The 22,958-nt window shown below is 36.6% G+C and overlaps 1 protein-coding gene across 7 annotated transcripts in view; it reads right to left on the minus strand.

Moving 5' to 3' along the window:
• Positions 1–7,972: 7,972 nt before the first annotated feature.
• The window catches only part of SNTG1 (syntrophin gamma 1), a 346,565-nt gene continuing 331,579 nt past the window's right edge, over positions 7,973–22,958 (minus strand). For 6 of the 7 annotated variants that reach the window (XM_064653482.1, XM_064653492.1, XM_064653474.1 and 3 more), the window contains one exon: positions 15,019–21,444. In XM_064653482.1, the coding sequence (XP_064509552.1) occupies positions 21,286–21,444 (159 nt within the window). In that variant the 3' untranslated portion in view covers positions 15,019–21,285. Of the gene's footprint in view, positions 8,560–15,018; positions 21,445–22,958 lie in introns of those variants that run through there. The other variant, XM_064653459.1, reaches the window with a different exon arrangement.

The following is a 22,958-nucleotide window of genomic DNA, read 5'->3' on the forward strand; positions in this document are numbered from 1 at the left end:
CCAAATGGATATAATGTTTCATGCCCATTGATCAGCAGGAGAGACAAAACTCAAATTTATATGATTCCTTATAAAAAAGGTCTGACCTAATATTTTCATAATAAAAGACATATTGTAATCCTTGACAGTAACAGTCACATTTTAAATGCTTAACAATGTGTAAACACATTCAAATGTAAGTGGACAGGGATAAATTAAACTAATGCCTTGGTTCTAATTAAGCCCCTGATTTCTGAAGTGATTTTCAGTTAATATACAGAAAAAGGCCTCTAAGGCTACATCCATCCTACTAAATTAAACATGCCCAATATTGTTAGCTGGCATTGAGACAAGCTGGTATTGAGTAACCCTCACACTTACGAATGCGTTGTCTCACCTTCCAGAACAGGTTGAAGGCATTCTACTTTCTTGTGCAAATGGCACTGCCTGGAACTGCTTTGGAGACAGCCTGGGCCAACTATGTGCCAGGGATCATTTTAATCAATCATTGAACAACATAAGTATGAGTGTAAGACCATAACAATTGAACAGGGAAAGCAGTTCCATCCCAGTGCCCAGAAATGTTCCTCAGCATCATTTTCCTTGCATCACCAGCATCACTTTTTGCTGAGAAACCTTCTATTTGTTGGCCAAATACCCTGTCTCTATATATTTTCTATCACTTCATAATAAATGTCTAAAAAAACAGAGGCATGTATTCAAAGTACTGAAAACTTGAAGATCACTGAATTCCCTTGAAGTCATAAAAATTGACACATTCTCCTTTTACAAGAGAACATGACAGCATATGAAGTCACATCAAATGTCTAGTTTGCTTGCTTTGATATAACATGCATATATCAGATGTATTGCCATGAAATTCTATTGTATAGATATGCTGATATTTACCTTAAAAAATAAAAGAAAGAAAGAAGGAAAGAAAGAAAAAGAAAGCAAGAAAGAGAAAGAAAGAAGAAAGGAAGAAAGAAAGAAAAAAGAAGGAAAGAAAGAAAAAAAGAAAGAGAGAAAGAGACAAAGAAAGAAAAAGAAATAAGAACTTTTGCAGCACTGTCTTACCAGATTGGCAAACTCATTTTTACTATTAAAAATACAGTCCCCCAGCATTTTCTGGTAATTAATCCACTTACATATAAATGCATAATTTTTGTTCCTATGCTACCACTATGTGGTCCCATGACATACTTAGCTAATTAAATTGATTTTCTCCCAAAATAAAAACCTATTGCTTTGTGATTTATAATCCCATATACTTTTTTCAAGTTGGAGATGGCAACCTGTCTTTTGGGGTCAACTTTTGTACCCTTGGTGAAGCAGACTACAGAAATTTTATTGCTCACTTACATTGTTTGTCACTGATATGCAAAGACAAGAGTAAAAATTTACATTTGTTTTCATTCCACGTTTTTAGTATATATGCTGTTCCATATGTCCTGAAAATTGTGGAAAGATAAGATGTTATGCTAAAATACCATTTATTAGTATAATACAGTGAGTGCTCGCTTATAACATTACAGAGATTTACTTGGCAATATGCATACCATAAAGAACTCTAGGTAGCAGTAAATAACTGATTTTTACATAATAGAAGCCTTTTCTCCACAACTCTGGGAGCCTTTCTTTCTCTTTGACAAAGAAGCATCAAATTTAATATATTACTGAAATTTTAGTGGTTTCAAAATCTGTAATTGAACTTCAGGAGGAAAAAAAAGGATGTAAACCCTTCTTTCAACCAGTCCTTAATGTGGTTCCTTATATTAGAGGGTAACCCATCCTGTTTTTTTAGGGGGGTACTGCTGTGTGCTAAACAATCTTTTAGAACCTTGTCCTATAGCTACTATCCTTGTTTAACTCTCTCTGACCTCTAAAAGATTGATGAACTACTACATTTTCAAGATCAAATGTAAGACTAAAGTAACTCTTTACACATAATTTTGAATTTTGGCTCCAGTTCTAGGGTTTACAATGACAATTTATACAGATTGCTGAGCAGATGCAGAAAGCTATTGATTTCTGCAGGACTCATCAATGCATTTTTGCTGCTGTGACTCACCTAGAGCTACTCTAAAATAATTTGATAATTCTGTAGACTGACCTAGTGGTTTCTATACAAATATTTTGTCTTAAGTGCCTCTTACTTGGAATTGTCTGAAATGGGTCAAGCAGAAAATAGGAGATGACTCATGACAGCCAACAAAAGGGTCATTAAGAGATAATGCCAGAACTATTAAGTCTGATGCTTCTGCCCTCTGTAGAGGAATTGGTTTGGCCTGAGGGAATATAAAATCTTGCCAACAACAACAAAAAGAAAAAAACAACGAAGACACCTTTGTGTCTGGGGAGACATTGTCTGGGGGTATGGCTTGATATTCAGACTGGAAAGAATCTGCCCAGATACATACAGAAACATAGTAGTTTGAGTGGATTAGTTTCAGCCTCCTCATGACCTACAATACCATGCAATGAACAGGGTCATCTTCAACTACATCAGGCTGCTCCAAGTCCCATCCAACCTGACTTTGAATATTTCTGATTCCTCCTCTGAACCCACTCTAACAGGTCCATGGATTTTTTGCACAGTGGCTTAGCAACTACATCAGCCAATGCTCTCAGAATTCTGGGATGCATCACATCAGGTCCAATAGATTTATGTATGTTCAAGTTCCTTGGGTGGTGATGAACCTCATCTTCTCTTACAGTGCTCCCCCAGTCCCTGCCTTGTGGTCCATACACTCAAGAGGTGTGGAAGAGAGGTTGCCAATGAAGAATCAAGCTGTTGAGTACCTCAGCCTTCTCATCCGTTGTTACGAGTTTGATGGAGTGTTAACGGGGGCATGGCTATATTAAGATCTTCTTAATATTCTTTGCATCCCTTGCCAGGTTCAGCCTTGGTCTTCCTGACCGTATCCCTACACAACTGAACAGAGTCCCTGCAGTCTTCCCAGGATACCTTTTCCTGTTTCCACTGTCGGTGCATTTCTTTCTTGCCTTTTAGTTTGACTAGAAACCTTGAGAGTCTCTTGCCTTTCTTTTCTTGATTTCTTACACCTGGAGGTCAAGACGTCTTGTGGTGTATGAAAAGAGTTCTTAAATATCTGTCAGCTCTGTTTTGCTCCCTTGTCCCTGAGAGCAGTTTCCCTGTTAGTCCTACTGATAATTCCTTGTACATCTGGAAATTTGTCTCCCTAGATTTCAAGATCCTGACTTTACTCTTCACCTGATCCATATCTCTCCAGACTGGGTGTGATCACTGCAGCCCAGGCTGTCTCCAATCTCGATGTCCCTGATCAGTCCCATATCGTGTCCCCTCTGGTAGGGTTGTCTATTACCTCGCTCAGGAAATTATCCTTCCTGCATTCCAGTTTCCTGGATTGTCTACAGGCACCATACTGCTTTCCCAGCAGGTGATGAGGCAGTCGAAGTCCCCCAGTAGAATAAGAGCCTGTGAGTGTAATGTCTCCAGTAGCTGGAGCAAGAAGGCTTCATCAACAGGCTCCAGTTGACCAGGTAGCCTGTAGTAGACACCAACCATATGGTTCCCTTTTCTTGACTCAGTCTCTAATTCTCACCCACAAGCTTTCAACCTGCTTGTAGCTGTTCTTCAGAGACAGCATCTTCTTTCTTGATTTAAAGAGCAACCTCTCCATCTTCTCCTTCCTCACCTCTCCCTTCTGAACAGCATGTAGCCACTGATGGCCACACTCTGGTCATGGGATCTGTCACACCAAGTTTTAATGATAGCAAGGCCATAGCTTTCTAGCAGCATGGTGGCTTCCAACTCTTCCTGTTTGCTGCCCATGATGTGTGCTTTGGTGTAGAGGCATTTCATCTTCTCTTTCAACTCTGTCATCATCTCGGGGGGAACTTACCTCTTGAGCTATAAGAGTGACTAAGCCCTACCTGGGTGAACTGCCCTGCAAACTGCTGTGCCGTGCTCTGTCTTTTGTGCCATGTCCTGTTTGCTTGCTCTGGGCATCGCATTCCTGGTCACCCACAGTCCGTAGGGGCTGTTTCTGATAGGTGTGGGGTTGTCCCCAGTTTCACTGGCAATGCCCAGGCCTCATCAGCATCTCCCACAAAAGCTACCAGTTTCTAGTGGGTGTTTCCACCCTCCTGGCATTGCCCTGCCTCAGGAAAACCCCTGTGCACCACGATTTACTGCTCCAGCAGATTGGGCCAGCATTGGAGCAGATTCCTTCTGCAACTGATGACTGTAAATTGGAAAGGTATGAAATTAAAAAACTGGCATATAAATTATTTGTTAACTTACAGACCATACTTTTTATAAAGCATTTCTTTAATATCTTGGTTTAAGAGTGATGTTGGATTACCTCAGCACACACAGGATCATAACGGAAGAAATGTAAATGTTGCACAGAGCAGTAGGCTTACTCAAAATAAGAAAAGATGGTTCCAGTCCAAGAAAGTGGTCCTAATTCTGAGATTAGTGCATTTCACAACACGAGGAAAAAAACTCCACATAGTCACAAAATTATGACATAGCTATTTTGTTTTAGGCTATGCACAGAAAGAAGATGATCTATATTTGTAATGTATCTCCTGTTTGTCTCTGTAATATACTCATTGAAGCATGAGAGATATTATTCATTATTAATGTTTTCTCTGCCAACTTCAAAGACTCAGACTTCTTATAAAATTAAAAGATATGATTCCCCAATCTCTTTTCCACATTCTTCTTTACTTTAATTGCCAGTTACCTCCAACTTCTACACAAGTAAACAGAATATTTAACTGACCTTGTTCACTGTTTTTGGTGAGTAGGCTACTTGTCTGTAGATTTGCTAGTAAGCTCCCATTTTCCCCCAAACATATTAAACATTTCCCCAGCTAACACTATCTGTTTATATTCTCTCATATTTTCTATTTCCTATTTGCCTTCTAAGCATTTTTCTGCTTAATTTATCTCCTACTCCAATATAAGTTATGATACCAAGGAGTCAGCTGAGCTACCTGACAATAAAAGAATGACCATGAGGGAAAAGGTATGATAATATTTATTGCATAATATGCACCAAGCCTTTTATTGTCATTATCTGGCTATACTTCCAGCATCACATTGACAGAAACACTTTGAACATCAGCTTGGGGTACTCTTGAAAAGGATGACCTGAAAAGACCTAAATTTTGGCTCTGTGAAGTCATATATTTACAATGTGAGGAAACATTTCAGGAAATGGTCAAAAGTAAAGTAGTGATAGATGTAAAAAATAAGTCTAGAATTAGTTTGCACTTTAAAAAATTATTGTCATCAAACAAGCAGGGACAAGGACATAAAAATTCCTTTCAGGAGCATGAGAGAAACTCAATAAATTCTTTGAGTCTGGGAATTTGAGGGAGACTCCCACACCTAACATGGCACAGTAGCAGATAGGTTGCAGGAACAAAAGCAGTTTTAGAGAAACATGCAGGTGTGAAACCAAGGAGATATTACCAGCATAAGATTGCAATCACCCAAGCAACTCAGCTGTAAAACTGAAGGACTATGGCAAAGGTGGATATCATTGCTAACTGCTATCGAGACAAATATCAGCACTTATCTCTAGTTTGCCATGTTTGCATGTCTACAAAAGAGGGCACTGGAGGAGATCCTGGGAACTACAGGCCACTGAGTCTCTTTCACTGCTGAGATGGATGAATCTATAATAAAGAATGACATTACTGAGTATACACATATAATAGTATGCCAAGGAAGAGTCAAAATCTCCTGAGAAAGGAAATGCTGTCTCACAAACCTCCTGTATTTCTATGAGAGTGACACTTAGCCCATATATAAAGGAGAGACCATGGAAACTACATAAATGGGTTTTAAAACAACTTTGATTGTTGTCTTTCTAGGAAAGAAACTGATCCGTCAGCAGGATGAAGGAAAGGATGTGTTAAAGACAGGAGAGCAAACGCTAGAAGTGATTAATTATTTTCTCAACTTGAGAAGAGTCAGCACTGAATTGCTGCAATGACCAGTCTTATTCAACTTTTCAAGACATGAGAAAGGAAGTATGCAATGCATCTACGAGTTTGTAGACCATATTAACCTCATCCAAGTAGTCAAATGTCATACTAGATACAAGGTGCTGAAAAAAGACTCACCAAATAAATGTTTGGACTAAAACGCTGAGCTTTAGTGGATATAAATATATGAAGTAATTTATCTAAGTGAAAAATGGTCTAAATTTTGTCTCTATGAGGGTGAATTTGGAATTGAAATTTAAAGAAAGAGTCAAGGTAGAAAGTTCGCTAGATAATTGACTCTACCTGCAATAGCAGAAACAAAAGGTACCAGAATGGAGTATGCTTAGGATGGATACTGAGTGGGAGACAGAAGGTGTCATCTTGCTATGAAATTAAATCCTGTCACCCAGACCATAACATTGAATATAATTCTGGCCTCTACATTTCAGGAATTACATAATTATGTTAGATAAGATACAGAGATCATTTATAACACTGGGGCAGATAGAGCAGCTTCTGTCTGAGAAAAGACTGAAGAAGCTGTGACTCTTCAATTTGAAAAGGAAGAGGCTGAGTAGAGAGTATGACTAAGGTTTACAAAATCATAGAGGTGATGGAAAAGGTAATTTCAGCACGCAATCCAACTGGGTTGAAACACAGTCTTTTGATCAAACTACCATTTGATAATTCTTCATATAATGAGCTTCTGGAATTCAATATCACAAGAGTTTTGGGGACCAGACAATATTGGAAAAATTGAAAAGGGATTATGTAATAAGTCTAAAAACAGTATTAAAAAGACATGGATATGTCTTCAATTATCACCAATACAGTATTTCTGGATGGTGCAGAAATACGAAATATCTGTAAATATAATTTCCTATTTCCTATGTTTACTTTTCCTTGGGACTGGGTGTCTTACTGATAAAAATTTCAAAGCTCTCCTTGAGAAGGAGTAAAGAAACCAGCAAGAAGGGAAAAGAAATCAGGAAAAAGCCAACAATCACAGAGTACAACAAATAAAGAAAAGAAAGAGGATGAAATTAAAAAATACAGAAATTAGGAACTTCAGAGAGTCTTTTCACAAAGCACCATACCAGATCTCACCAGTTCCTGATGGCATCAAAGGAGCCAGTGGATTGAATTCATATAAATGTTATTTAACAAAATGTCAACAGTTATCAGTAGATACCGTATACTTAATGTCTCAAAATAATGTGATTGATATCTAGAGAAATCTGTGAACAAAAGGTTTATTTTTAATTGTGATGATCACAAAATTGCTTTCTTTAAAAAATGGAAAATAGTTATTTTTAATGTTTTAAAGTGAACCATGCTTTATACACAATGGCTTTTGCCACTAGGTATAAAAGAAGCCAGAAGAAAAGGTATACTTTAGTATCTTCCTTCTTGAGTGATTTTATTAATGAAAAAATGAAGGCCTTTATCTGAAATAGATCTGGAAAATCTTTTTTTCTGTTATCTCAAAGCTACTTGACAGATCAATTCTAAACATATGAGTAGGATTACGTAGAGGATTTTAGACTATAAGCTTTGACACATCACCAGCATATTAGTTATAGATACTTGTTTGTTTGTAAAGCAGGCTCTTTCCAGTGGAAATGGTTACCTGCTCTGATATCCTTGGGTATGAAAGTATTGAAAAGAGCAAGACATTAGGAAAAAAAAACAAAAACAAAAACAAAACCAAGAAACAAACAACTCAGAATTAAAAGAAGTTCATGCTCCAGATAAAGATACAGCCGAAAAAACCTTAGCAAATGATGCCATCAGTACAAACAGCTGTAGGAAAATGCTTTCATGAAAATAACGTAACTTAATTTCTGGGGCCTAGGGACCGTTTGAGAGAGCGCACACAAACCAGAGAGATTGCCTGAAGAGATTCTGAAAGTGTGAGATTTGTAGCATTTTTTTGTACTGAACTTGAGAGGTTTTCCTGGCCATTCCAGTACTGGAATTCAACAAAACACAACAAGGCACACAGTTTTTGGAATAGAGCATCTTGAATTTTCTTTTACATCCAGGATATTTTTTTTGATTTCTTGTTCACACAAAATTTAATAACTGAAACAAAGTAAGCAGTAGAAATAAAGTGAACAACAATAATTTTATGGCTTCATTTGGTCCCAAGTTGTCACACAGTCTCAGAATAATACTTCAGCATGAGTAAATTTCACATACAGGTAACTACTTCACAGGGTTGATTAAACATAAATAAATAGATAAATACATCTGTAGCCTGCAGGGAAAAAACCCCCCTATCTTAACATGTACATAAAGGATCAGAACTCATAAAAGAAAATACAGTCCCATTGACAATACTTTTAAATTTTATATAAGGTAAAAAAACCAAACAACAAACAAGAAATCTGGTTTATAATTTTACAGTCAGTAACAGTAAAGTAACAGTCAGTTTATCTGTTCTTAATAAAATGCACTGTCTTCCCAGCCCCTTTTTCAAGCATTATTCAAAATAAAACAATGTGTAACTAAAGCAATCTAAGCTGAACGTTGCATCTTTTCAAAAAAGTAGATGGAAATACTGGAACTCCAGAAGCCATCCCATAAAACCTATGGAAAAACAGAATTGGGAGCTGAAAGATATACGAGGGAAAAAGAAGAACCATGATAGCAATATAATAAATAAAATTATTATAATTAAAACATTGACACATAATAAAACAACATACTTTATTCAAGTCACAGAGACAGAAATCACATTATTAAAGCTTAGCATTTAATAGCAAAGAATTTATAAAAAGACCCTGTTATGCCTATCTCATGCATGAGTGGAATGAAGACTGACAACGTTCCTAAACACAAGGGTAAGTACTACCTATTATAAAGCAGGAGAATTCAAAAACAACTTTAAAATTAGAAAAAAATTTGATGTGATGCTTTAAATGCTCTCATTTGGGGGCATGGGAGTCCGGGAAAAATGTCCTCCTGAACTAGCCTATGACACTAAGATTGTCTCTCATCTTTACTTGTTTTTGTGAGGCCATCGGTTTTTTCACATGAAAAGGGAAGCCTTCCTCATTGAGGTTAGAAAGGATTAGATTAACACAGGCCTTTTTGTGAAAAGCAAACTAACAGGACAGCCCTCCTCTGAGCAGCTTGAACCAATGGACTGTAGACTTCTCACGAACCTGCTCGTGGGCTCAGCTGCAATACGCCTCAGCAGCCAAATGACAAGGGGTATAACAACACTTTAAACAGACATCTATCTTCTTGCAATAGAGCTGCCACACTGTATTTCATTTAAGTTTAGCCGAATTTACGTATTTACTATGATGCAGTCTGATATTTCATGTACTGGGAGTTATTTTTTTTCTATGGAAACAGCTCATAACTCGTAGTTAAAAGCTAATGCTGAATATATATATATAAAATTTAATGTTCCTGTTCATTAAAACAAATGCTGTTTTGCACAAGCTATTCATAACTTTAGATAACTCCACAGACCCCTAGTTGAGGTTAATCCTTGCAAATAATTTTTTTGTTGATTTTGTATTAATTTGCACTTCTGATTTTAAAGGTCCTTGAAACCGGTCTCACAGAAGTCAAAATAAATAGATTCATAGTAGTTCATTTATGCACAGGAAAAAAAACAAACAAAAGGAAATGGCACTGATTCATTGAGCTTCGCCCATTCATATTTAAAAAGGAAAAAGAATAGGAAAAAAAAAAAGTAATTATAACCCAGCCACTGAGGTTTTTAAAACTCTTTATAGTGTTATTTTTGTTCCAAAAACTCTGCTCAACAAAAGTGAGAACGGGCTTTGAAAAATGTGATTTCTCTAGCTCAAACAGAAAAAAAGGATACAGAATATAGTGCTGATTTTGTCATTGGAGTTCTATCCCAACCAAGGTTGCTGGAATATAATTCAACTGCAGGGGTTAAAAAAAAAAAAAAAAGAGAAAGATTAATCACTCAGAAATAAACCATCTGATTGCAAAGATGGAACAAGACTTGATAAATGCTGGAGATATTTTACCTCTGGAAGACGATAAAGAAAAGGTTTCCTATGAGCCTTTCATTCTTTCTCCTTTGCTCTTTACAGGGCTTTTTATTTTCTTCTATTCAGTCATGGCTGGAAGTCAAAAGATGTGGAAAGGGTAGAACTGGCATATAAATCCTCTAACCTGCCTTCCAGAAAAAGAATTTGCATCCAGATCTGCATTTTTATCCTGATTTCGCTTGGAGCTGTCTCATAGAAAGCCAGCTCTTAAAAGGATGGCTCATTTCTCTCTGTCTATCCTTCCCCATAATGAAGGCGGGGGGGGAGAAAAAGTCCTAGTTTATCTTCTGGGTGATAAACTGACCTGTTCCTATACCCTATCCTCACTACTGATGAGCTGAGAGCTGATCACATGATTGGAAGAGCAAGTAGCTCCATGATATACTAGCTTTGCACAGGATGCCTGTGAGTCACCAGTATGATGCAGTCACAGAAATAACTCATGCTACCAGTCACAGTCTTTGCAGACAGAGACAAATATTATGGCCATAGGGCAGGACATAAGGGAGATCATATCTGGACCATGGTATAAGGTGCAGAAGTAGTCACCATCTAGGAAAAAAGTAAAATCAGAACGGATTTAGAGTAATACTGCATCCCATTAGGATGGTATGGAAACAAGCCAGGGAGCCCGATTAGCGAATGTCTGCACTGAGCACTGAAGAGCAGTGCTGAAACCCCTGAGCTGCTGTGGTCTTTATTGCTCTAGAAGCAGTATATCACAGTGTGGTGCTGATGGGCTGCATTTATTATCTTAAAGTGCATTTAAAGTGAATGAACTGCTTCTGGCCCTGAGCTGGTCTTGCTGCAGCACAACAGGTAGACATATCAGCTGGAGTCAGCAATAGCTCAAGATTTTCTGCACCAAATTTCACTGCACTGCATAGACATCTTCTGTATGAGCTTGGTTTGTGCATTCAGGCACAATGAAAGCTGTCAGGGCATATGATTGCTTGCTATAAATACATCAAGAAGAGGAGGGGAAAGGGGGGACTGAGACTAGGGCTGGAAAAAAACCTGTTTAAATTAGATGATAATGCTGGAACAAGATCAAATAGATATAAACTAGTTACAAATAGGTTTAGGCTGGAAATTGGAAGACAGTTTAAAACCGTCAGAGCAGTCAGATTCCAGAAGGATTTCTAACAAGAGGAAAAGGGACAAAAAGCCTAATTATTTTTAAGAAGTTTAAACATTTGTGAAAGGTGTTATATGACACGACTGGCTGAGGAAACTGGGTAAGATTCAGTAGCTCAGGTTGTTCTTCCTAAATTCATATTCCTCTGAACATTTTTCTTCCATCTCACCAGCCCCTTGGTCCTTCACAGTAGATCACTACATTCCCCTAATCCCCTCAGATAGCTCAGATCTCTCTTGAACTTCACTAGCACTGGGGCCCTCAGCCTCCCTGTGTGGGAAGAGTGCTGTGCATGCCCCTGTGGACCTGCTTGCAGTCACATGAACCACCCAGACATGAGTTCCCTTTGCCTTTAGTTTCCATGTTAATCACAGTCTGAGCTCCTGATTCTTGTGAAATGATTCAAGGTATTCATGCTTCTTTCAAATATTTGTCTTCCAGTGTGAAGAAAACATAAGTTGTTTATGATGTTGCTATGATCGAAGCCTTTGCTGCTCTCCATGGTATTGCAGTGCAAAGACCACGGCCAACCACCCCACTATCCTGCTTCCTTGCTTCAGTGAAGGGGTTTGACCTTTCTGAGATCTTTTGTCTTCCCCCACTAGACTCTTGAAGCAAAATAAGAAAAGGAAAAAAGAAAAAAGAAAAAAGAAAAAAAGAAAAGACATCTAGCTAAAAGGAGAGAAAGGTTAGAATTTTGATCTGGCTGCATAAGAACTTTCACTCTTGCCTCTTCACTGAAGCTCATGGTACATGATGGAGCTTTTTTTTTTATTGTAACTTTTCTTGAAGCCTCAATTTCTAGAGAAATCTTCACATGACAATCTCAGCATCTACTAAGAAATTTTTCTACTCCTCCGGTCTGTAGCAAAAAAAAAAAAAAAGAGTCTGTAAAAGTTTCAGATTGCACCTTAGGTAATCCAGAAAAACAAAAAGCAAGTAAAACACTATTGTCTTCTATGCTCACAATTCTGCAAAGTCAAAACAGGGAGTATGGAGTGGCAGTGCTTCCACACAGCCTCTCCCAGCTGCTACTGTTTTATGCTGTGTATTTTAGGAAAAAGAATAAAATCCCTGTTTATGGTCTTGAGTTTTACATCATCTCCAGACTGGTGAAACACACTGGAGGAAGCATTTTTTGACTACTAAAATTTTGTTCACAGTGTTGAGTCCTGAGTCAGGTCTGGTTACAACCTGTACCATATATGAGATAGAAGGAAAGGATTCTGAAGATACTCTGCTCAGAGCTGTGAGAAGAGTGTGCATGCAAAGTACATAAAGCACATAGCCAACAAATGCCAACAGTGACCGTATGGTGAAACCCTCTCTTCACTTTTCTGAACAATTGCATAGTAATATTAACCATACCACTAAGGGGAATAAATTGTTTTTCTTCTGATTAGGAATTTAAAGGATGTAATTTTTCATTTGTAATGGGCATTGTGTTTGAAGAGTACTTAAAAAAATCCCAAACACTACTACTTCTGTAACAGACAGATAACATACATATGCCAAAAAATTATGTTTTGCCATTGTTTCTGTCTGTCAAAAACTTCCTACCAAAAAATTCTGTGTCAGTTTTCCACCAGAAGTTCTCACCAGAATTTCCCACTGGAGTTTTCCTGCCAAAGGATCCTGCTATTTTTTATGGTTATCATATCTCTTCGAACATATGTGCCAAGAAATCATGTACAATCTCCTTTGAACACTATAAAAGTTGAAGAGAAATTTGGAAAAAGTAGGGAAAGAAGAGTGGGAAAGAGAATTGGCTACTATAGTCGAGAGTCTCTCCCCCACCTCGCTCTCACCTTTTTCTCCTGCCACCATGTGCTGCCTGCCTGCCATCGGAGGACTGGAACTCTGCTGACCCGGAGAGGACTGAGAACCTCCATGTGACATATGTGAGTCAAATCTTATTTCTCCACCCTGACCATATTTCTGAGGGCCGAAAGGAGTGGCTGAATGGGACTCTGCATGGCCTGGGACACAGCCCAGCGTGAGTGGCGGAACCCACATCCTGGCTGCATTCCAGAGAGCTAAAGCTGTAAAGACTCTCTGCAGCTAAAGAGATAACATCGAAAAGCTGCAGAGACAGAAAAAAAAAAGGCAGAAAACTACTTCTCCTCTCCCCCCCCACCCCAGACCATCTCGGCAGAAAGGTAGCTTTCGTGGTATCTTTTCTCTGCTTTTAGAAGTAATCTTAGCATTTTCCAACCTTTTCTTATTTTTTCCTCTTTCTCTTTGCATCTCTTAGCAATTAATAAAATCAGTTTTGGTATCAACAGATAACTTGTATGAGTTTTACTTTTGCTCAAGGGAATATTCGAATCTGAAGTTCTTTCTGCAACATTTAAGCAGATTGTAACAACTTCATAGACAGAATAACTACTGTCAAAACTGAAAAAGAAGCACTAGAAAACTGTACAAATTAATCATTGGTAAGACGCAAATATTATACTGAGCTAACTTTTATTGGTCAAATGCACAGGTAAATTGATCACAATTAACTTCAAAAGTTGCAAGAATAAACTGCTGTAGGGCTTGGAGAAAAAGCATATAAGCTGTGCAACATAAGAACCATGACTTTAAGGAAAGTTATTCAAGGGCTGTATCTTAAGAAATTTTGAGTACAAGACCTTTCATTTGAGGTCAAAATCTGTGGACAAGATGTAAAAGATGCTAGATTAAAAACGATAATTCAAAATAAGACAGGTAATTCCAGAATAAATAAACCTTTCCATTCTATGAGTCCATATTCTCAATATAATACATAGTTCCTATTTAACGGCAAATGAAAATGGTAGCTACAACAGGATCTCTGTGCATTTGGATTATACTTACTTAGAAGGTATGCCTAGCCTTGTAATATTCTATGTTTCTCTTCACTTTTTTTTTTTTTTTAAAGACCTCTCTCCTCTTTTTTTTTTCCTCTTTCTGGCCTTTCACTTAAATGTGGTATAAAAACAAACTTGAAATGCAGGTAACTAACTGATGTTACAGAGTTATGTGTGTTTGCTAACCCACAAGAGCCAAATCATATCTGGGAATGAGGACTGAGGATTTTTCCGACACAAAGTGTTCATCACACTTATGATTCCAATAAACTTCATATTCTCTTCAAGATGCTGAAAGGGCTGGGATCACAAAGGAAGCTTTCCTTGGGTGCAGAACTGAGGAAGACAATACCAGCCTGAGGTCCAAAAAAGCCTCAGTGACTGCTTGTGGAGGGGCTGAGAGAGAAAGGTGACAGCAGCACTGCCATAAGGGAGCTTACCTTGCTTCTCTAAACTGGGAGCACAAGAAAGGCACTAAAAATGTGCTTGTAAGGTGTGCAGTTGACTCACCACAAATTGTTAAAAACGGTCAAAGGTGCCTAAATAAAAGAAGGGACTCCCCCTCTTTTAACATCTCCTCTCTCAGTCAGGGAAAAAAACAAAGAAAATCAAACTCATCAAAGTTGGTTTTGTTCTAGTACATGCGGCATCATTTTAAAGCTGTTTGGTTTCAAAGATATACCAAAAATGCCTTCATGCACTGCACTATTGGGCCTAAGTTAATTCCAAACAAAACTAAGAACTAAATGTCAATGGTCAAATAATCCGGCAGTGGTGTGGTAAAATAATCTGGCTGCAGGTGAGCCTCATAGCTAGCAGAGAGGCAGATATTTCCAAAATCCTAGTCAAGCTTTAAGTGGGTTATATGCCTTGATCATACAGGTAAGGAATGGTCATTATTTCTATCAAATAACCAGTTGTGCATAGTGTTGGGAAATAACTTTACTACCCCAGGGTCTCCAACTACTTCCTTGATTTCCCAGACTTGGCTTTCAATGATATAAAACTCATACACTGTATGACTGAATGCAAAAGGTTAGTTAAAAAAAGTATTTATTTTCTATTTTTTCTGTTATGTTCCATTACAAAAAGAAGCATAACAAAAACAAAACAGAAGATAGCATTTTATTAGTGATACATTAATGAGCTTAAACAACTAGGTGATTTATGCTTGTCACAAATACATATTACAAACAGTCACAAAACCTTAACTAAAAATGAAATAAATAATTTGAATAGCTTTTCTTAAATTTCTAATATTTATAAAATATATAGCACTTTCTATTACATTTTTTCAGTCATTTTTTATTCATAACAAATTAAAACTTATGATATATATTGCAAATATGCTAAAGGGATAAGAATAATTAAAAAAAAAAGTTCCTGGAGGTATGAAATAGTAAATTAGTTAGTGTTTATCAATTTATTATCATATACCCAGACTGTGCATATCCTGCAAAAATAGCCATTTCTTCAACTAATATACATATGTTTCTTTATAGTATTATAAGTTTTTAAATGTAAAGCTTCATGGATTTATGCTTCTGTTTCATAGTTGTGCCTAATATGTAACTCTCATTAATATATACTGAATATCTTCCGTTAGTATATACTAATATACACACACACACACACACGCACACATACACACACGCTGCATTATATATTAGTATATACTGAATAATAAAATAATTTCTATAATATATAACTGGGATTCCTGTGGAGAAAGTTGTTGAAAGTGGAAGCCACGTATACCGTAGTAAAACTAGGTAATGTAAATGAAAGCATTTAGTTTTAAATTGTTCAATATATTTTAATAGATTACGTAATGTACTGTAATAATATACAGAATCAGAACAGAAATTTATTTTTATTCCAGTATTCCTATGGTTTTTTTTATTATTCCAACAAGATATGAACCACTGTCTCTACCAAACTTCCTGAAAATTGAGTCAAGCAAGTAGAAATATGTTGACATTATGGAACTTATTCCAGGAAAATAGAAAAATTCCACTTAAGAACCCTCCAAGTCAGGAAAGCACTTAAGCACAGATATGACTTTGCTATAACCCGAATGTTAGTTACACTCAAGCACTCTTACTGCAACACAGATGCTCTTGCCATAATCCTTAACACTGTCCTCTGACTGTGTATAAGAGTTAGCGGCTCCGTTATGTAGGTGAGAGTACAGTTTTCCATCTGTCTGAATAACGGGGGTGAGGAAACAGGGAAGTACACTTGGGGACCTCATAGCAAATATTCAGGTATGTATTTGCATGTGATAGACCGGGAAAAAGATGCATCAGGGAGAAGGCTGACCTGCATGGGGTAGCCTGCTTGCAGCCAATACTATCCCAGGGTGGCGAGGGAAAATGATGCAGAATAACTGGCCCTTGGCAACCTCAGCCTTTTTCAGCTTCATTCTGCCCCCTGCCGCAGCACAACATCCCCCTTCAGGCACTAAGCTCTGGTGGGCTATACTGGGAAGCTCAGCTTTTTAGGGTCCTTCAAGCACCCACAGCGCACAAACAGCAGCCCCACAGACACAGAAATGCCTGGCACCAGAACCTGGCAGTCTCATTGTTAGCGTGTCAGAGGGTTTTTTTACTCTGAACTCATTTGAGTTGGGCTGCATGGTCTGAAAGCCCATTAGGAGCTGGAACTTATATAGATGTGATGCTTGTTTAGTTTCATCCTGATAAAAACGGTTCATATGCTTAAAGACCGCTCTGTGATATGAAGAATAGCACAATGAGTGGGTGCAGGCAGAGCCCATATTAAAAAAACACATTTCTGATAAAATTAAAGCACTAGGATAGGAGCACCTCTAGCTCCTGAGAGAGAGACAGAGACATACACATGCACCTTCAGATATCTGAAGCTACAGTCCTGCTTTGTGTTTCCCTTTTGAGAGCCTTGAGTGGCATCTAAGACAAGTAGTTAAATTTTGGGAGCTTGAGTGAGTCTCTCATGTTTCCCATCATACTGAACTGGTCAGAGGTGCGAGTCCAAAGCACAGACTCATAATTCCCTGATACAGAAATTTTAAAATCAGCTTAAACGTTTGTTCAGACACTATACTTTTTCAGAGACCAGATCCCATAAAGAAATGGAAACTCAATTGCAAGGATTAGTGTTTAATATTAATAAAATTTCCAAAAGCTTCCTTGGAATAGTCAAAGTGGAATGAAAACTGGTCTGACTTTCTAAGGAACACTGTTATACATTCATGAGATCTTCAACTTTTTTAACATTTTTTTCTGATTCAAAAAACATCTTAAGGCATTGAATAAACCAAATCACAATTAAAGTAGCAGGTTGCAGTGCTGAAAACTACCTACACGTTTGATTGTGCACTTTGCGGTGTTCTGAAAAGTCTACATGTCTAAAATAAATAAATATATTTTTGTAGAATCAAGGACTAATCCAGAAAATAAGATGATTTTGAGATGATTTTCATCTCAAAGTAAATTGATACTATGTATTATTGATTTGCATTCTTAAAAATTCTAGTTTGAATTGCAAAAAAACCCTTCCAGTTACTGGTTTTAAAAAATAACGCACTTACAATTAGCTTGTCTCCACAAACTTACTGCACTTAATTAAGATAATAAAATGGTGAACAGCTAAAAAATATGTTGATCTTTGTTTCAAAGATGCCTTCATGCTACTAGAACGCAAAGCTCTTTGGAAAATCTCTAACTGTATTTTTAAACAGATTTAGGAAAAGAAATGTATTCATTTACTGATGAAATCAAGAATAATATGTATTCAAACCAGTAACACTTCCCTAATAAAATTATGCTAACACTATAACTTATCATATGATTAGTTCTTTGAAGATCAGATTATCTAAAATTCCCATCACAAAGCAAAGCAAATCAAACCAAGTGTATTTTTGGTATACTGTATAACATCACTTCAGTAGGCACAGTACTATAAAGAATTTTCTTTATTAAACTAACTTGACAGTATCATGACATAAAGAAAATAAATTACATATTATGGATTGGTTGGTTTGCCCATTCTTATTAAAATATTTGCCTCCACTTGCATACTCATATTTTAGCAAAAGCTGATGGCTCATAATTGTGTTTTTTTCATTGTCTCTGGGCTGTGTGTACTTATGAAATACTTTTATTCATTTTATATTAAATATGAAATGACAGGCTGCAACATAAAGTCTGAGTTTTGACATATACATATGAAGTTCCCTATGCTTTGAATGGGAACCTCTTGTAGGTATTTAAATGAAAAATGTAGCCTTTTAATATGTTTGTAAATTTTGTTTTGGTATTTAAGGATTACTTATAACACAGAGTTTAAACTTTCCCTCTTTGGTTCAAGACTGAGTTTCCGACCAACTTGCTTTACAAGGGTCAGGTTGGATGCAGAGGCACCTCTGAATATTCTGTGACGTCACTGCACAAACCCCTGCTGCATTAAAAAATAAATGCTGACCTACAGTCAAGGCTATGACATCTTATATTCTCTCAGTATCAATTTTACCTTTCTGAAAATAAAGTATTGATTAAGTCCTGCCAGTTGACCTCTTTAGAAAAACAAAAAGAAAATCAATTTACAGGCTAACGTGTTTCTTAAATGTTATGTATTTAATGCCCACTTGCAAAAGTCTCAGTGATGAATACAGGGGTTCTACAAAAAGAACACTTGTCAGAGATCTTCAGGATACCCTAGTGTCCCAAAAGTTCCTGTCATCAGTTCCATTCTGCACAATGATAATTTTTACTATTTTGATTTTTCTTTTTAGTAGGGGGGCTGTCATACGATGGAATCCCTTCATCTACAGAAATTTCCAGTGATATACTTTGTGCTGGTTTGGGTAAATGTTATGCTCATTCAAGCACATCTCTTAAATACCTCTCAGTTTCAGTGGTACAAAAGTGCACATAACATGGATGGTTGAAGGAAAAACATTCAACTGGCAGCGACTAGTTTTAGATTCTGCCAGTGCCAGCAGAGCATGCACTGAGGTGTTAGTGTATGCCGACACTGTGATAGCTGAATGCCACAGCAATGCACTGAAAGAAGGAGATGATTTGGGAGCACTGAGGAGGAGAACTGTCATTAACAGATATCAGACTTCTGTTTTCAGCACTGTCAGCACTCTGCCAAGATCTGTGTTTCCAGTATATGCTTTCTTGACGAGGACACAACTGCTAAACCTCTTAGACTGTTGCAGCTTTGGATTCAAAGTATTTGGGGATTGTACTCTCCCAGGAGCAAACTCAAGATCCTATGGACAGCCATGGTAGTTCTATCTGTCACTCAGAGACCAGTACGTGATGCCCTTATTTAAGGACAATTCATATGAACAAATACATGATGATGCCTATGAAAATGTTGGGTTTTGATGACACTTACAGTATTTAATAGCTGGATTATGACATCATTCTACTATATTTAAAATTAAAAATAAATGTGTAGCCCTTGGAGGTGTACCAAAAGGAAGTAAATGTGTACTGAAAAACATTTGAAAGTGATAAAAGAGTCCTCAGAAAAATATATTTTTTGATTATTTGGAGCTAGTATCAAGTTAGATCAGTTATACTTCAAAGCAATGTAACTCCCACATATGTAAATCTAAATACTTCTAATGCAAAGCAAAATAAAATGGAGACATGATTTGCGCCTATATTTTGTTAATCTTTTGCCCCTGCCTTGCAGTTTGAATTGTTCCCATTTTGATAAGCTTTTCTCTGGCCTCACTTTTGAAGTTTTTAATTATCTTAATACGTAGAAAGGAATGCGAAAGAATTTGCCTGTCTGCTAAAAAAGGCAGATGGTGTCCCTAGCCCATACCTGTTATTAACAAGTCGAGGGGGGAAGAAACGAAGTTTTGATTACAATATAATAAGCAGAAAACCCACAAATACTACTGAAAATGTTTTGCCCAAACTGTAGCTCACTAACTGTTCTTCCTGTATTTTTTGGTTCTCTTTCCTGTTTATCAAAAGAAAAAATCCCTCACCTTTTCTGTTGTTTCAACTATATCACACACATCCTCACACCTTTTTCCCATGTTCACTGATGTGTGTCATAGCACAGCATTAAATTATTTTGCAAAACTGTAATTAAATAAAGTTATTAATTTTAAATTTACAAGTCCCTCATATTTCAACTTTAAATGATACTCTCGAATTAGTACGTGGTCCAGACTGATGTAATGGTCTTAACAGACAAAGAAATTATCCATTTTGTAATCTATTCATTACAGCTTATTTAAATTATTCCTGTTTTTTACTAACAATGTAGTTCTATAAAATATAAATTATTAAGAATTCAAAGAGTGAACTAATTTTCCAAGCATAATGTAAAATGTCTATTTCTTGAGAGTTTGAGTGGAGTAGACATCCTACTTATGACGTGAAATCAAAGTTAAACCGTGGAAGAAACATATTAAGTGGGTTGTCTCTGAAACAAATTCAAAATCTTGTGAACAAAGACTGACAGATTTACAGTATTCTTGACAAAAAAAAGGAGGAAGTAAATAGCTGATGATATTTTTTGTACTTGTACTTAATTTGTTATAAAATTAAATTCATATGCCATTATTTTTACTTGAAGAAGAGGGTCTTACCAATGAAAAGGTGTTTTGCTTTTTGTGGCTTGTTTTTTTTGGTTTGGTTTTAATTTATCAGTCCAGTATGGCTATATCTTTGTTGTTGTTACTGTTAGACTAAGAAAACAAAATGGAAAAAGTAGCATGATTCCATGTATGGACACAAGTATGGATTTACAGCAGTGCTTAAAGTGCTTTCTTATTTGAGGAGATACTTACACAAGTGACTTTTCATGCTTATCTCCTTTTCACCATGTATTATATGCTTGCTGCTTGCTCTCATTAATAATATAATGATAGGGCATTATATTCATACTCAAAGTTTAGTATATTGTCATTAAAAAATCTGAAAACAGGAAAATGACAATTCTTTTTGTGTATTATTACAGCAATTTGAAATTTTTATTAAATACTCAAGTGCTTCATTTCATCATTTATTCCTTTGCTTCCAGTGTTGTTTAAAGCACTATGTAAGTACAAATAGATAATACTAAAAGCATATCCATCCTATTCTGGGGTTTCGACTAGTATTATTTACTGACGTCTTGCAGAACTGAGATGAAATTATGATCCCATGTGACCATTTATCTGCTGATGCTGCAAGATGTCTTGCCTCCAGGATTGGTTTCCACGTACATGGTTCACCAAAGGTCTAAATCTTATGAATATTTATACATTGTTATGTGTCCTTGTTAAGTGGCAGTGCTGTCATATGAGATGTCAAGTAGTATACTTTAATTTGCCAGTACCAGAAGTTGTGGGAAGAGCAGAAGCTGTGGCTTGGCTGCCTACATACAAAGGGTCCAAACAAGCCACTTTGGCTGCAAAGAATGAGTGGATACAGTGAAGGACTGCAAACAGGTTGGAAAACTCCAGCTCCTGGAAGTGAAAACAAAAAAGATTAAACATGAAACAGAAGAACACCTCACAAACACATAGCCAGGAATGAACTGCTACTCAAATAGCAATCATTTTAATAACTTATTGCCATCTCGCTAGTGTGCCCTACAATTCTCCATTATAGGGACTTAAATATTGAACATGTAACAATCAGTAAATAATTGTTTGGAGGCTAAGATGGACAAATTTATGAGTTAAGTGCCTCCATACAAATACAAGATCCTGCTGGCTGAAGGAAAAGGAAAGTGATACTATGTAATCTTGCTCCAGGTTAACGCAAATCTGATACTTTTGCACGTTAATTTAGATAGAAATTTAATGGCTGCACCACAACAGTCTACACATCTTTGGACTACTACTGGATAACCAATGTACACACAAAAAAATCAATAACATTGAGTTCCACATATGTTACATTTGTTCATCATGTCACCTCACAGTGTTAGGTATTATCTTACCTGATTCTATAATTAAAAAAAAAAAAAAAAAAGAAAAGACATTTCAAAGAGTGCTACTATCATACAGTGATTTTTTGGATCAATTTTGGATGTGTTATTGGACCAAAAAAGGAACATACTCTATGTTTTAACTTCATTAGTAATATTATACAAAGTCCTTATTTTTCTACCTTAATTTACATTTCTTTACAGCCCATCAGCATACAATTAGACTAGCTGGGACTGTTTTAGACACCACTACAGAGGAAAAAAAACTACATTTTTTTACATACATAAATTTGCTCCTTTGTGTCTAATTAACTTTGTCTGATCAATTAAGGTTATCTTCAGTATGTGTTCTTGGAGTTGGTATTTAATCAATAAATACCTGTTGCATTTGAAAGCAAACACAGGTACTTCAATACATGTAGGTATAGGGATAGTGGTGCACAGTTGCTATCTTTCTGCTTTGATTCACTGCCTATACAGATTTCCTCACTGCAATAAGAAGCCAATAATAGATATCTGTGGCATATTCTATTTCTGTTTCTGTCTAGCACTAGTATTTCCAGGTTATGTAGTGCCAAGGGTATTTCTCTTTTGCTTAGAAGAATATTGATGATGTAAATTCAACAAAAATTGCTAAATCCCTCGAAATTACATCAACCTGCAATTTTCTTCCCCTTGATATTTCCTGAAAGATATTTCTTCACAGAATACATGGAGACATTCACAAATCCCCCATATGTGTGAGGGGCAACAGTGTGAAAGCAGAAAGCTGCATGTGCAGAGTGTCTAGTTATGTGCTGAATAGGTGAAGCTTTGTTCAGCTCTCTTACAACTCTGGCAGATGTCCTTCAGACATGCTCAGAAATAAATTTGTAACATCCCATGAGCTTCTTTAAACTCCCCTGACAATCATTTATCAATAAAGAAGATAACGTTTATGCTGAATTTCATAAACCTGCCATCTGTGTCCATACAAAAAAAAAATCTGTTTAAAGACATTTTCAATTTTAAACCTTGGGAGAAAGACAATTTTATCACTATGTCAAA

The sequence above is a fragment of the Pseudopipra pipra genome, chromosome 1, assembly GCF_036250125.1.
Source record: "Pseudopipra pipra isolate bDixPip1 chromosome 1, bDixPip1.hap1, whole genome shotgun sequence".
In the NCBI taxonomy this organism is placed as follows: Eukaryota; Metazoa; Chordata; class Aves; order Passeriformes; family Pipridae; genus Pseudopipra; species Pseudopipra pipra.